Below are 15,719 nucleotides of genomic sequence, written 5' to 3'. Positions count from 1 at the left end.
TGGCTTCATAGGTGACGTCATCCTCTCTGCACCGTGGCAACTGTATGTTTTATATCTGATGATGAGCACCAGGTCCAGCTGGCACGAGCACCTGTCCTCCAGAGTTTCAGAAGAGATCTCAGTGTCTCAAACTGTGCTCAGGTTTTAAAAGCCTCATTCATCTCATTATGAACTCAACCCCAAAATTCCATCAATAATGTTTTTTCATTACAATGAGAAAAAAAAAAAAAAAAACATCATAACAATAAGATACCAACTTATATATGTTTGTGTGTGTGTGTGTGTGTGTGTATATACACTTTTTTTCTTATTTTGCCTAAATATCTTTTTTTTTTTTTCTCATTTAGTACTGCCCTTCAGAAGCTACAGAAGATAGTTGCATGTTTCCCAGAAGACAAAATAAGTCAAATTTACCCTGATTTTCAAATGCAAAAGGTTTTCACGCCCCGGCTCTTAATGCATGGTTTTTTCTTCTGGAGCATCAGTGAGTGTTTGAACCTTCTGTAATAGCTGTGTGAGTCCCTCAGATGGATCTCGAAATCTTACAGTCATTGTTGGAAAGGGTTCAAATACACAAAAATGCTGAAAAACCAAAGAATTTGTGGGAGCTGAAGGATTTTTCTGAAGAACAGCAGAGAGTTTATCTGTTCAGGAAAACAAAGGACTCATGAACAACTATCACTGAACAAAAAACACCGCTGTGGATCGTTCAGGGAACAACACAGTATTGAGAATCATGGGGATGTAAACTTTTGAACGGTTCATTTTTATAAATTCAACTACTATTTTCTAGAGTTATGTATCACCAGCAAAGTCACGATACGATACGTATCACGATGCAGGACTGCACTGAATTTTACATTTAAAAATAAAAATTAGAAGAGTTCTAAACTAACGCGCTGTCTTCACTGTATCTAACACACACACACACACACACGTAAAAGTCACATAGACATTCAGGAACATAAACTTCTCACACTTTTCTACTCCATTTTAAACCGTGTTTTTCTATTCAAATTAAGCGTGGTCCTCTGCTGCACATGTGCCACAATATCAATACTGAGCTGTATCGATTCTCGTATGGTCATATCTCTGTGATGATCGTATCGATGTATCGAACACAGCACTATTTTCTCTTGTGGACTATATGTCAATATCTTATGCAGGTCAGTACTAAAAAAATAATATGCATTTTGTATATATATTTACTACTACAACTATAAATTATTTACAAAAATAAATACTAAATGAAATAATTAATTAATCTTCAAAAATGCTCACTAATTGTGACATTATTTTTATAAACATATCCGACTGTAAATCAGTGTTATTTTAGAATAATTGATATACTATGACAGTTTTAGTTTTTTTTTTAGTATTCTGTTTTTATTTTCATATTCTGCATTTTCATTATACTTTTGAAGTTTTAGTTTTTTTGGTCTGCACAGTTTTTTATTGATTTTTATTTTAGTTTTAGTTGTTTTAGTACTTCGACTTAAACCAAATAAAAATGTGAAATGTTGCCTTGGCAACTAGATGAAATAAGCAGAATTTTTTTACTTTATTATTATTTTACATTTTATTTTATTTCAGTTAATATTTATTTTATATCAAGCAATTATTACTATTTTTATTTTGGTTTTAGTTCATGTTTTCAACTGGCTTATTATCGTTAAGTAATTTTAGGATTCTTGAGTGAAACATAACTGAGATTTTACAGCATGTCATGAGCACCAATCAGAAATCTCTGCCTCGGGAAGCATCACGTGCCGGTTCTTTTCTCGTCCGCTCCAGCTGGCCGGTGTGTTTTACGGGCGTTACGGCAGGGCGCGGTGCTCGCTCTGGTGGGCAGGGGAATACCAGGCCCTGCCCGCTGGGCTCCGGGCCCCTGAAGGCCCGCCAGACGGCTGTGGTGCACCAGTCAGCCTGCAGACCACCCTGGCGCTTTATTTTAGCTCTGTCGGCTCTAATCAGTTCCAGCCGCATGTGGCAGAGGCTAAAATCACTCTGCTCGATATATATATATACAGTTCTCACACACACGCGATCGCTGGAGCCTGTTCTTTCCTCTGCGCTCTTTCTTTCTGTTACATTAGTCACTCATCACTGTTATTATCACTCACGTTAATGATCTGAACAAACCCATAACACTACGTATTAACTGTTAACCGATCAGGGGTGCATTCCCTTACAAAATAAAGCTTATTCAAGTGTGCTATTAGTATACTTCTTTTAAAATAAAAATAGGAAAGTATACATTCAGTCTACTTTTTATGTACTTCTCATAAATATACTTAAATGACATTTAAGTACACTTGACTTATACTTAGGAAAAGTCTTTATATTTGAGCTATACTTGTGCTCCGAGAATCTGTGTTTTCATTATTATACAGTAGGCTAGAACACATCTTCTGTACAGAATTTCCCAAAAAGCACAAGTGAAGAAGAAACCGAAACAACAGATACTTCCACATGTAATCTAACACCATCATCAGACATAAAACAGACTCAAAACTGTGTAACGTTATGAATAAAATGTTGACCCATGAAGAGGTAATAATGACTGTCAAGCTTTGGCTGTTGATCGACTCCATCTACGTTTTGATTATCATTCTGAATCCAATTCATAGTCTTTTTCCAGCTTTTTGTTCTAAATGTTGTTTCTTTCTTTTTTTCTCAATAAATTCCTAATTTGCTGCTAATTAATAGTTAGTAAGGTAGTTAAGTTTAGGTATTGGGTAGGATTAGGGATGTAGAATAAGGCATTAATATGTGCTTAATTAGTACTAATAAATGGATAATATTCTAGTAATATGCATGCTAATAAGCAACTAGTTAAGAGACCCTAAAATAAAGTGTTACCATATATACAAATGAATACCTAAATAGGGCTATAGTAGTGTACTTATAGTATGATGTAAAGATCACTTCAGCAGAAGACTACTAAACTAGTAGTTTACTGAGACTATACTTCAAAGTGTACTAAAAATGCTACAAGTATTTAATTAGTAAACTATCAGTATACCTATAAGTTCACTTTTAGTATAGTTACAGTACAAGCTAAAAACTCAAAGTGTACTACTGTTATACTTAAAGTATACTTTTATATACTAGAAAATGGGCCAATTTAGTCCCAAGGAGTATTGAAATAGTACACTTACAAGTATACTACTAGTACACTGATATTTGTATACTTACTACATAAAGTATACTTAAAATATACTTGAACTTTACTCAAGTATACTTAATAAAATAAACTTGAAGTATACTACTTTTAGGTAAGGGTTTCCCAAAACCATCGTTAGTTAAATATAGTGGTTTGTTCCATTGAACTGTATCGTAATGATGGAACTTGTGACCATGGTTGCTTTTGGGAAACGCACCCCAGATTCATAGATGATTAAATAGGGGAAAATCCCACATATTTAAAAAAGAAAAGAAAAACAAAAGTGCACTAACTTTGCATGCATGCACACATATCTTCTTTACCTAATCAAAAACCAGTGTTTAGTCCTGTCTCAAGAACCCAAGACCAACTGCAAAGCAATGCCCCTGGCAACCACTCACTCACAACACCCTAGCAACCGCATAGCAACACACTGAACACGTTAGTAACGCATAGGACTTGTCTTCTGTTTTGTCTTTTCTTCAAAGTCTGAATCAATTTCTAGTTGAATCACTTCAGGTCAAAGTCAGTGAAATGCAATCAGCTTCACTGGGGGGCTGTTCAACAGGATCAGCATGTTATAATGGAGCTCTCTGGTTTGCACATGTTTCATCAATCTCCGTCAACTCTGTTCTGCCCCCTGCAGGAGAAAGAGAAGAAGTACATGCTGCAGGTGGACAATCTGAAGTTCAGAGATGTGGAGAAGGGCTTCATGTCCAGCAAACACATCTTTGCCCTGTTCAACACCGAGCAAAGGTCAGAGGTCATAATCATAAACAATCATAAAAACTTTTGTCATGTGACAGTTCAGTGTAAAACAGGATTTTCAGTGGGAACAAAATGAATGATTATGGGAAAAAAGACAGAAAGAAAAGTAATTTCAAAGACGGATGAAGTTATTTTTTAAATATATTTCTTCTTTGGAATAACATGCATTGATGAATTAATCACAGAAAGCAATTTAAAAGGCTCTATTTTATTCTTGTAAAGCCTGACATAAAGAAATAGCCATGTTTTTTTGTTTTTTTATGTAACAGTTTATCGAACCTTTATACATTTTCTTAAACTTTATAAGTTTTTTTGTGGAGTTTCATATTTGATCATCAGGCTTTTCTGTCTCATATACTCTGATGCAGTGAAAATATGGAGGAAAAAACAGCTTAGTTTTATTTTATTCAGTTTTATATATGAATTTGCTGCTGATATTTCTATGATGAAATTCTGATGCTTGTAATGCAAATAAATGAGATCTTTATAACAGTGCAGCAGATACTGACATAAAATAATCTAAATATCAGAGATCGCTCTATATCTCCAATAATATGTCTGAAATTAAATGATCCAAACATATAATGCAATGCTGATTGAGAGATGAAGAAATAAACGCTCCTCAGAAGATGTGAGATGAAGATCATTCCTCCGCTGAGGAACAGAGAAAGTAAAGCTTCTGGAGACAAACACTCCTCTAAAGATCCTGATGATCAGATTTGAGACATTGATTGATGGAGAATCAAGTAAAGCTGAGCTGCTTCAGTCCAGTAAGAGTTCATCTGGAGATATGACTGCAGTTATTCTGACGCTTACTTGATCAAAATCAGTCCAGATTTGACAGCAGAAAGACTCGTGAAGTTACAATTTTACTAAAAGACCTTTAACTTGCTAAAAAAAAAAAAAAGTATGAACAATCATTTTAAATTTTGACTGTCATGTTGACTTTAAAGAGTAATCTAATGCATCTAATGTGGTGACAGGAACGTGTATAAGGACTACCGTCAGCTGGAGCTGGCCTGCGAGAGTCAGGAGGATGTGGACGGGTGGAAAGCGTCGTTCCTGCGTGCTGGCGTCTATCCTGAGCGCGTGGTGGTGTGTGTTCAGATTGATCAGATGTGAGTAGGCATGAATAAATAGAAATGATGCAACTCAAAATGCTTTTCTTTTTCTCTCACGCTGCTTCCCGTGGCGTCACTCAGGAGAAGGATAAGGTACAAGCTTTGAGTAGCATTGAGTTTGTATGTATCTTTTGCATTGCTGTTTTCCGTGTTTGTGTGATTGTGTCTGGTTGTTTGTAGAGCGACGCTGGAGATGAGAATGGGTCGGACAATTTCATGCACTCCATGGATCCTCAGCTGGAGAGGCAGGTGGAGACCATCAGAAACCTGGTGGACTCTTACATGGGCATCGTCAACAAGACAGTACGAGACCTGATGCCCAAGACCATCATGCATCTGATGATCATTAATGTAAGCTCGTCTGCAGCAGAGATGCTGAACAGTTCCTACAAGGCTTGATTCATGAAATATCATCAACTAAGACAGTCCTTAACACTGTAAATCACATGAGACCCTGGAGCACAAAAGCAGTCATGAGTAGCACAGGTATATCTGTAGCAATAGCCAACAATACATTGTATGGATCAAAATTATACATTTCTCTTTTATGCCAAAAATCATTAGGATATTAAGATCATGTTCCATGAAGATATTTCCTACCATAAATATATCAAAACTTCATTTTTGATTAGTAATATGCATTGCTAAGAACTTCATTTGGATTTTCTCAATATTTAGATTTTTGTTTATTCTCACTGTTATCAGACTATATGAATAAAAATCCTGAAGGATCAAGTATGATATTCAACAAAAAAAATACATATGGGGCTGGCTGCATAAACTGTTAAAGCTAGTCTTAAAAAGTTAGTCAACTAATACATTTTTTCTTCAAGACTGGTCATAACTTTTTAAATACAAAGGTAGATTGGTCTAGATTGGAAAAGTAAGACTGACCCCTTGGCAACTGGCTTTTAGATTTCCCTAAATTAAAAAAAAAGAGATTTTCCTGACTGAAGAACACTGACGTGAGTATCTGATCTCTCAGACGAAGGAGTTCATCAATGCGGAGCTGCTGGCTCAGCTGTACTCGTGTGGAGATCAGAACATGCTGATGGAGGAGTCGGCCGAACAGGCGCAGCGGCGCGACGAAATGCTCCGCATGTACCACGCACTCAAAGAAGCGCTGAACATCATCGGGGACATCAGCACCACCACCATCTCCACCTCTCTGCCTCCGCCTGTGGACGACTCCTGGCTCCAGGTGCAGCGCACCGGCTCTGGAGGAAGGTGTGTTCAGGACAGAGAGGACAGATGGATGACACACAGATAAACTGATGGGCTAATGCTTAGTGTTTTTGTCTTGTTTCTAGTCAAAATATCTCAAAATAATAAATAAATTCTTAAATCAATATACTTTTACTAGATATGCAAAATGATTTAAGATATTTAGTCTTTTTCCAGAAAAAAAATTAAAAAACTAAATTAAGTGCATTTAATGCCTGGCTCATGAATATTAATTATATTCTTTAAGAGGACAGTACAGGAAGCTTCCCTGGCAACAAACACTCATTAATATTCATGAGCTCAGCCTTATGTCATGATGTCAGAACCAGCCACCTCAATCAGTTTAAAACAAGTGCTATCCAGTAATAAGGGACAGTAGCGCCACCTGCTGCTGGAATGTGAGATGAGCATACTTTGATTAAGACGAAGTCATGTGTTATTATCACCGAAGAGAAATTTGTTATTGTTGCTGCAGAGAAAAAATGTAATAAGAAGAAACAATATTTCTCTGTTAGGTCTCCAGCGACCAGCCCGACCCCTCAGAGACGGGCCCCTCCTCCGGGGCCTCCGGCACGCCCAGGTTCTCGTGGCTCGGCCCCGGGGCCCCCTGCTGCCGGAGGGCCACCTCTTCCCTCTCGCCCGGGAGCCTCTCCGGACCCCTTTGGCGGGGCCCCACCCCAGGTCCCGTCCCGGCCTAACCGCGCTCCACCCAGCGTGCCCAGGTGAGACTCAGGACAAACTGCTAATGAAATAACATATTTGTGCTGGAAAACTATCATAATGCACTCAGACTGAGGCATAAATGTGTAATTTCTGCAGCACTAGCGCCACCTAATAGAATTGCAATCTGCAGGTCTACAGTATATGTTTGTCCAACCAATGGAAGACAACTGATTCTGTCTGATGATGCTAGTGCACCAGAAATGACACACAATGCAGCATTCAGAAATGCTCAGACACGACTAACCTTCTAGTCCTGCAGTCTAATACGAACATCCGTTTGCTCTCAGCCGCGGAGTGTGAGACTCTGACCGCTGGAGTAAGTGCAGTGGTGTGGGTGAGTTAACCGGTCACCATGCCAACGTTTAAACGATAAGCAAACCATCACCCAAATTCAGCTCATTGTTTATTAAAGTGTCATCAGTTCAGATTCAGATGTCCATAGTCTCTCTTATTATCGTTCAAACGTTACAGATTTAAACCATTCGATGCACAGTGTGTTCTCAGTAGGGCTGGGTGATATAACAAATATTCACAATGATTTTGCTGGTGCAACACTGTGAATATTGTGACAATATTTCCTATTTGTTCAAAGATCGGATCATTAGACTAGGTTCAGGATCCTTCCTTTTCTCGAGACAGAAATCTCTGTGTTGCATTTTTCATACATTGTTTTAGCATAAATACACTACCATTTGAAAGTTTTGGGGGAAATTTTTTGTGTTTATGAAAGCTCTTCTGCGCGCCAAGGCTGCATTTATTTGATCTAAATATTAATTTAAAAAATATAATTTTTAAATAGTTGTTTAAGTATTGAAGTTTTATATTATAAATATACATAAATATGTGTATGTATAAATTTATAGTGAATTTGTAGTAAATTCAATAATAGTTTCTTTCAAAAAATATCTTAAATTGTAGGTCTACTTAATAGGCAAAAGATAGTTAAAGTAATCAATTTGTAATTTTTTTATCCATATCTGTATGTGTTTTTTGAATCTTGCCTATAATGATTGTTTAACTGAAATGACAGCACATCAAAATAATAATAATGTATTACATTTATATAGTGCTTTACTCAAAGTGCTTTACATGGAATGGGGGAATCTCCTCAACCACCACCAGTGTACAGCATCCACCTGGATCAAATATCACCAAAAGGCTTATAAATATCAGTAATTTTAATATTTTGCCTGTATCACCCAGCTCTGACAGTCAGCATATCTCATGTATGTCTGGATCACGTCAGCACCTCACACACTGCACACAGACGCTTCACTAACTGTCCACCGGACGGCCGGAGGGATGTTTCTGTTTTATTTGTGTTCATTGCTGAATTTGTCCTCTGTTGCGTGTGTGACTTGACTCGTTCTAACACTAACGGCAAACGCTTGCTTCCTGACAGCAACACACACACCCTTCATTCTGACCTGTATTAAATCCTAACTTTAACGCTGAAGTCCCTGATAAATGATCTGCACAACCTCTGAATTGCTAAATCTGCATAAATCATGATGATTCTGACTTATCCCAGACGCTTTTGAATTCATGATTGGCTGTTAAATCTTCAGACAGAGGTTTTGGACGTCAGTCTCTGGTTAGCTTGGATTGGAGAAGTGTTGATGTTTCTGTCTCCTCCATGTTAACTGTGTGTGTCTCACACATCCCTCTCTTCCTCCTCCCATCGCTCCGGCTTCACCCCTCCTGCTGATATTGATTATTTTTCACAGAATTACAATCAGTGACCAATGAGGACTAACGCTTCTGGTACGTCTGTGGTTCTCTCGCCATTCCCTGTCCCTCTGCATGACCGACTGTCTCTGAGACCCTCCGACACGCACACATACAGCAGTCCAGAAATGATCTGTTGGGACGCTTATATTTAAACGATAATGAACTCTTTACAGGGGAATGTTCTGGTTAAATGCAACCGAAGCTCTGTGACCTGCAGTTGGTTTCCATAGACAGGTCTGTTTTAACAAACTGAGTCTTCTGTGGTAAATCAACAGCATATCACGCTGTATTTAACACAGAATATTCTTCTACATGTTTATAGCAGATCTAAATTACTGAATGTGACAACAGCCAATCAAATCCTTGTCCAGGACAGCAGGTCTCAGAACAGATGCTGTAATGTGCAAACATTACATCAGAATGTGTGCATCAGGTTTTATTTCGTTTAATTAAGATCTGAAAAGCCTTTCCTTCTGCAGCCCTGTGCACTTGTTTTATTTCAGTTTTGCCATTGTTATTTATGATCCCTCTTAATAAAATCCACTACAAGCATCTAGTCAAACGCTGCACATGTGACCTTTAGGGTCAAACCGAACAGTGGGGTCAAAGGTGAAGTGTCAGATGCATTTTGTCCATGTTGTTTGTCTCTTCATGGCATCTCATTCTGTCATGGCGTGATCTCTGAATGCTGTTAAACATGTCTCTGTCTGCACAGGATCAATATTAATCAAGCACACAACAGTTACGCACAGATCTTTCAGTCATGGATTAGTAATACATAATACACAGCAATTTTTAATTGCATTTTATTTGTTAAGATAATGTCAATAATGCTGCTTTGCTTGTTTAGAGTAAACAAAAACACATAAATAAATAAAATAATAATTTATTTAATTTTTATTTGATGTAAAGTATTCATAATATTATTACATTTATGTTAAATTTTTTAATAATTTATTTTAGAATTTAATTATTTAATTGATTACTTGATTTTGTTTAGATAATGTCAAAAATGCTGTTTTGTTTTTTTATATAAATATATGAATTTTTATACAATAGGTATAATTAGTATTATTAAATAATTATTAGTAATTATTATATATTTTTAGAATTTATTTCATTACCATTAATTTTTTTTTTTTTTCAATAAATAAAGGTATGAATTTATTTAAAATAAATTTTATTAAAAAGTTATAACGAGATATTTGCTTCACAACTTTGGCAAAACTATGAGATTAAATATCCTGAATGATTATGCTTTCATGCTTTATGAAATCCAATGAAAAAAATCATTCTATTTCTCATTGCAAAATAGTTTTACTTTCTCATGTGAACGAAATTCTTTCACATTTAACGAACATAATTTTGTGTGTGTGTGTGTGTGTTACTCATCCATCTTCTCTCTGTGTTTCCATGGCAGCCGGCGACCCCCAGCATCACCTACTCCACCCAAAGACTCCTCCCTCTTAGACTATTAGCCCCTCCCACACCTGTGACAGACAGCCCACCCAGCCCAAACTCCTCAACTCACACACACACACACATTAACACACATCATAAAACTCTACAACCCTCTGTCACAGTTTAACCTTTTTAATTTCACATAATTCTGTCATCGTCAAATCAAAATTTAGAAAAGGAAACATACTTATCTTGAGAGCTGGAAGTTTGAAAGCCCTTATTTAGGAAACATAGATCTAGAACAACATTTTCATGAACTCAAACTCTTTGACAGATGGTTGATGAGTTTTCCATCACTGTTTATGCTCCTTATCTTAAAGAACGAGCTTGACAAGAAAAGTTAGAAGAAATGCATTTATCAAACCTTGTGCTCGTTCATCTGTCACTTTTACTTTCTGTCATCTTCAAGCTTCTTTTGGCTAGCAGACGCTTGATTTCCTGCTGTTTATGGATGCATTATCTCTCCAAAGTGTGATCTGGAGTCTCATGATAACTGCATCTTCTGGAATGAGCTTGTGTCTGCACCTATATTTCTGTTCATTACTTTGGCTCTTTTTGTTTTTGTTTCGTATATGTTTGGCTGCAGTGGTCCCTGAGCTCATGGGCCAGAAGACGACACCAAACTCCCCCAAAGGGTAATAAACTTTCCCATAGTTCCACACGAGTCTCTCCCTCTCTGAATCACGAGTCTTTCCCTCTCTGAATCACGAGTCTTTCCCTCTCTGAATCACGAGTCTCTCCCTCTCTGAATCACGAGTCTTTCCCTCTCTGAATCACGAGTCTCTCCCTCTCTGAATCACGAGTCTCTCCCTCTCTGAATCACGAGTCTCTCCCTCTCTGAATCACGAGTCTTTCTCTCTCTGAATCACGAGTCTCTCACTCTCTGAATCACGAGTCTCTCCCTCTCTGAATCACGAGTCTTTCCCTCTCTGAATCACGAGTCTTTCCCTCTCTGAATCACGAGTCTCTCCCTCTCTGAATCACGAGTCTTTCTCTCTCTGAATCACGAGTCTCTCCCTCTCTGAATCACGAGTCTCTCCCTCTCTTGAATCACGAGTCTTTCTCTCTCTCTGAATCACGAGTCTCTCCCTCTCTGAATCACGAGTCTTTATCACAAATCTCTCCCTCTCTGAATCACGAGTCTCTCCCTCTCTGAATCACGAATCTCTCTCTCTCTGAATCACGAGTCTCTCCCTCTCTGAATCACGAGTCTTTCTCTCTCTGAATCACGAGTCTCTCCCTCTCTGAATCACGAGTCTCTCCCTCTCTGAATCACGAGTCTTTCCCTCTCTGAATCACGAGTCTCTCCCTCTCTGAATCACGAGTCTCTCCCTCTCTTGAATCACGAGTCTTTCTCTCTCTCTGAATCACGAGTCTCTCCCTCTCTGAATCACGAGTCTTTATCACAAATCTCTCCCTCTCTGAATCACGAGTCTGTCCCTCTCTGAATCACGAGTCTCTCCCTCTCTGAATCACGAATCTCTCTCTCTCTGAATCACGAGTCTCTCCCTCTCTGAATCACGAGTCTCTCCCTCTCTGAATCACGAATCTCTCTCTCTCTGAATCACGAGTCTCTCCCTCTCTGAATCATGAGTCTTTCCCTCTCTGAATCACGAGTCTCTCCCTCTCTGAATCACGAGTCTCTCCCTCTCTGAATCACGAGTCTTTCCCTCTCTGAATCACGAGTCTTTACCTCTCTGAATCACGAGTCTTTCCCTCTCTAAATCACGAGTCTTTATCACGAATCTCTCCCTCTCTGAATCACGAATCTCTCCCTTTCTGAATCACGAGTCTCTCCCTCTCTGAATCACGAGTCTTTCCCTCTCTGAATCACGAGTCTTTCCCTCTCTGAATCACGAGTCTTTCCCTCTCTGAATCACGAGTCTCTCCCTCTCTGAATCACGAGTCTTTATCACGAATCTCTCCCTCTCTGAATCATGAATCTCTCCCTCTCTGAATCACGAATCTCTCCCTCTCTGAATCACGAGTCTTTATCACGAATCTCTCCCTCTCTGAATCATGAATCTCTCCCTCTCTGAATCACGAATCTCTCCCTCTCTGAATCACGAGTCTTTATCACGAATCTCTCCCTCTCTGAATCATGAATCTCTCCCTCTCTGAATCACGAATCTCTCCCTCTCTGAATCATGAATCTCTCCCTCTCTGAATCACGAGTCTTTATCACGAATCTCTCCCTCTCTGAATCACGAATCTCTCCCTCTCTGAATCACGAGTCTTTATCACGAATCTCTCCCTCTCTGAATCATGAATCTCTCCCTCTCTGAATCACGAGTCTCTCCCTCTCTGAATCACGAGTCTCTCCCTCTCTGAATCACGAGTCTCTCCCTCTCTGAATCACGAGTCTTTCTCTCTCTGAATCACGAGTCTTTCCCTCTCTGAATCACGAGTCTTTCCCTCTCTGAATCACGAGTCTTTCTCTCTCTGAATCACGAGTCTCTCCCTCAGCACTAAAATAACTTGCAGTTAAATGTCTAAATTACATTACATTCGATTGATTAGATTGAAAGTTAAATGTTTTTGTTGAAGGTTACAGTTAAATATATTTTTGTTGCATTGTATTTGTTAATATGTTTATTAAAATTGAGTTATTGTAATGGAATCATTAAAAATTAATCGATGAGCACTATTTATTTAGGCATTTTGCACACTAAATTAGTGATTGACCAATCAGAATCAAGTATTCTAGAGCGAGAGTACTATATATAGCCTATTTAAAAAAAAACTAATAAAAATAAATATGAACGAAAATAAGATTTAAATATTAAATAAAAACATTTTATAATTAAAATACATAGAGATTCCAAAATAATCTGAAAAGTGTTAAAAACCTGCAGAATTTTTCACACAATGATTGACATTTAGACATTTTAGGGGACTTTATTGAACAAATAGTTTGTGTGGGCACTACGTATATGACATTTCTACTTGATTCTAAATGAATAACGTGAACTATTATGTAATATTGAAGTGTTTTAATTAATGTTAGTAATTGAAAGGTTTGAATCTGGTAAATATACTGGGGTTTGTCTTCTCTCCGTGTGACTCTGAGGACAGTTTCTCCTGTCAATCTGCTGAGCTTCATTTGTCTCGATGCTTACTCTTCTCTTTCTTTCTTCTCTGCTTTCATGGCTCAGCCGGTCAAACACAGGCGGCCCTTCTCGCTCCGAGAGCAACCCTTAGCATCATTTTCTTCTTCTGTTCCTCCCCACATCGAATAAAACAAGCCAAACCCACCAGCACAACACGAACACAAGCAAAAGAACCCGGAGGAACCCGGAAAGCTTCCTGCATCCTGGGTTTGAGCAGCCAGTTCCTCTCTTTGGTTAAACCTCCATCAACCTTCAAGCTCATTGTGGAGATCCAGTATCACAACCATCAAATCTCCTAGAAATCCCTGTTAAAGGTATTATTCACTCAAAAATGGTGTTTTCAACCTGTACAATTTTTATTTTTCCTTGGAAAACAAAAGAAAATAATATGAAGAACTAAACTGTTTTGGGTCCCATTGACTTCCATAGTATGAACAAACAATACAGTGAACGTCAATGGGACCCAAAACTATTTGGTTCCCCAGCATTCTTCTTTTTCTTTTATCTTCCAAAGACATTTATTCCCCACACTGCAAAAAATCATTCTCGTCTCTTTTTCAGTTTAAAAGGATGTTTAGCTATTGAAAAAAGCTCTAAAAGAGGGATTTTATGGAAACGCTCTAAGGTACGAGGACGTGTGTTCACCTTCAGTGATAATGCTCACAAATCATTCATTCATTAGTGAATCTGAACCTTTGGTGGGGCTGGATTGAATTAGAGAGTGCAATATCTTCAGCGGTCAGTCGGATCTATGCTGATCGCACGTCCATGTCATTTTAAACACAGTAGTGCAGTTTTAGGGTGAACAGACGTTCTCGAGCTCGGGGAGATGCGTGTGTGTTTACAACTGATTTAATAAAGGAGTATAGACTGATGCTGAAGACTGTTGAGCGTTGGATGGTTTTTCACACACAGGCTGTGTTTGGAATTGAATACTTGATGTACAGTAAGTACTGTATACTGCTTACTATTTTTAACAAATAGCATGCAGAAGTGCGCTATTCAGTGCTAAACAGTAGTATGCTACATTATCGACTCAAGGCATGTTTAACTCAGCAAGAAAAATTAGTTTTTTTGCATTTTAAATTTGCACATTTTTGCAAAAGTAGTCAGTAATGTGTGTATTCATACAGATCATTTGCACACTAGTGTACATACTATATACTGCAGAAATAGTAACAGTAGCCTAGTATGATATTCTGAACATAGCCACATATTATTAAAGGTGCTGTAAGCAATTTTTAGTGTAAGCACGTCGATTCCACCGCATCAATCAAACCCCAAACTGAATGACAGATTCCGAGATCGTGTCTTATTGGATAAAAACGTGATTTTTTTTTTTCTGGGACATTAAAAATAGCTTAAAGCACCACCAATGGACATTTTTCATGTGTGTGTGGACAAACTGTCCCTGTGCATTGAAATTACGCAAATGTATCTCAAGTCTGTAATTTAAGATTCGTTATGAAAATCAAGATCTAGCAAAATCAAAACATTAAATATCACTGCTGGTCTATGCATAGAAAACATTCCAGCTTTTTTTGTTTTCGTTTTGTTGAAAATGAGAAAATATGAACACAAAAGCGGTGGACTGTAATTCTGTCGTTTGTTGTAATAATTATAAATATAATAAGGCCCCTGTTGCTGATAGTTGACGTTGTGGCATGACCAGACAGTTTCAGCTGTACCGTATATCAATAGTGTGTTTCTGTCTTCAACATCCGCACCAAACCTTCCCAGAATCCACTCCGAGTCTTAGTAAAACCCACTAACTGGAAAAGATTTACTGTTATTTAAGAGTTTGTCATGGACATACTGTATCTTAAGTGTGTTGCGTATCTTTGTGGTGCATTTATGCAAATTGTGCTTCCACTGTTTAGAGACTAGTCCACATGTATGAATATTGAATATTAAATTATTATGGGTAAGTGATTTATTTAAATGAAGCTTATGAAATGGAGTGTGCGGAGGAATAAACCAGGCCTCTTTCTGTGTTTGGACAGGAAGGTGTTACAATACTGAGTGTGTAACGCGTGAATGTGTGTAACGTGTCCTGCTCTGTCTCTGCTCGGATGAGTTTATCATTAAAGTTCAGTGTAACAAGACGTTGTTTTTGTGTCGTTTTTCTTGTCTTCAGAGAATTTAAAAGTTATTTTAGCATACAAGTCAAATATAAGAAATGAAATGCTGAGTGTAGTTTTCTTCTCTGTGCTGATGTATTTCTATGGAAGGTCATTGCTGCCACATAAGAAAAAAATTGTATTAATGTAACTTTTATAAAGGCAAAAAAATGTCAATTAATATATCAATTTCAACTTTTATGTCTTATGACATTGTTACTTAGAATTGACCAAAGCATGTTTTTTTTATCTCATGTGGAAACATTGAATGTAGTCTCTCAGCGAGGTCATTAAA

The 15,719-nt window shown here is 37.9% G+C and overlaps 1 protein-coding gene across 6 annotated transcripts in view; it reads left to right on the top strand.

The window, feature by feature from the left end:
* The window catches only part of dnm1a (dynamin 1a), a gene marked incomplete at its 3' end in the record, with an annotated part of 78,649 nt that extends 63,247 nt beyond the window's left edge, over positions 1–15,402 (top strand). For 2 of the 6 annotated variants that reach the window (XM_079416057.1, XM_079416056.1), the window contains exons 16-23: positions 3,813–3,922; positions 4,918–5,033; positions 5,236–5,406; positions 6,041–6,282; positions 6,795–7,001; positions 8,730–8,766; positions 10,781–10,829; positions 13,350–15,402. In XM_079416057.1, the coding sequence (XP_079272183.1) occupies positions 3,813–3,922; positions 4,918–5,033; positions 5,236–5,237 (228 nt within the window). Of the gene's footprint in view, positions 1–3,812; positions 3,923–4,917; positions 5,034–5,136; positions 5,149–5,235; positions 5,407–6,040; positions 6,283–6,794; positions 7,006–8,729; positions 8,767–10,780; positions 10,830–13,349 lie in introns of those variants that run through there. The other 4 variants (XM_079416059.1, XM_079416060.1, XM_079416058.1 and 1 more) reach the window with 3 other exon arrangements.
* Between the last annotated feature and the right edge of the window lie 317 nt (positions 15,403–15,719).

The sequence above is a fragment of the Barbus barbus genome (assembly GCF_936440315.1).
Source record: "Barbus barbus genome assembly, chromosome: 5".
In the NCBI taxonomy this organism is placed as follows: domain Eukaryota; kingdom Metazoa; phylum Chordata; class Actinopteri; order Cypriniformes; family Cyprinidae; genus Barbus; species Barbus barbus.
Note: the sequence above shows the minus strand (reverse complement) of the source record. Positions and strands in the feature narration are given on the sequence as shown.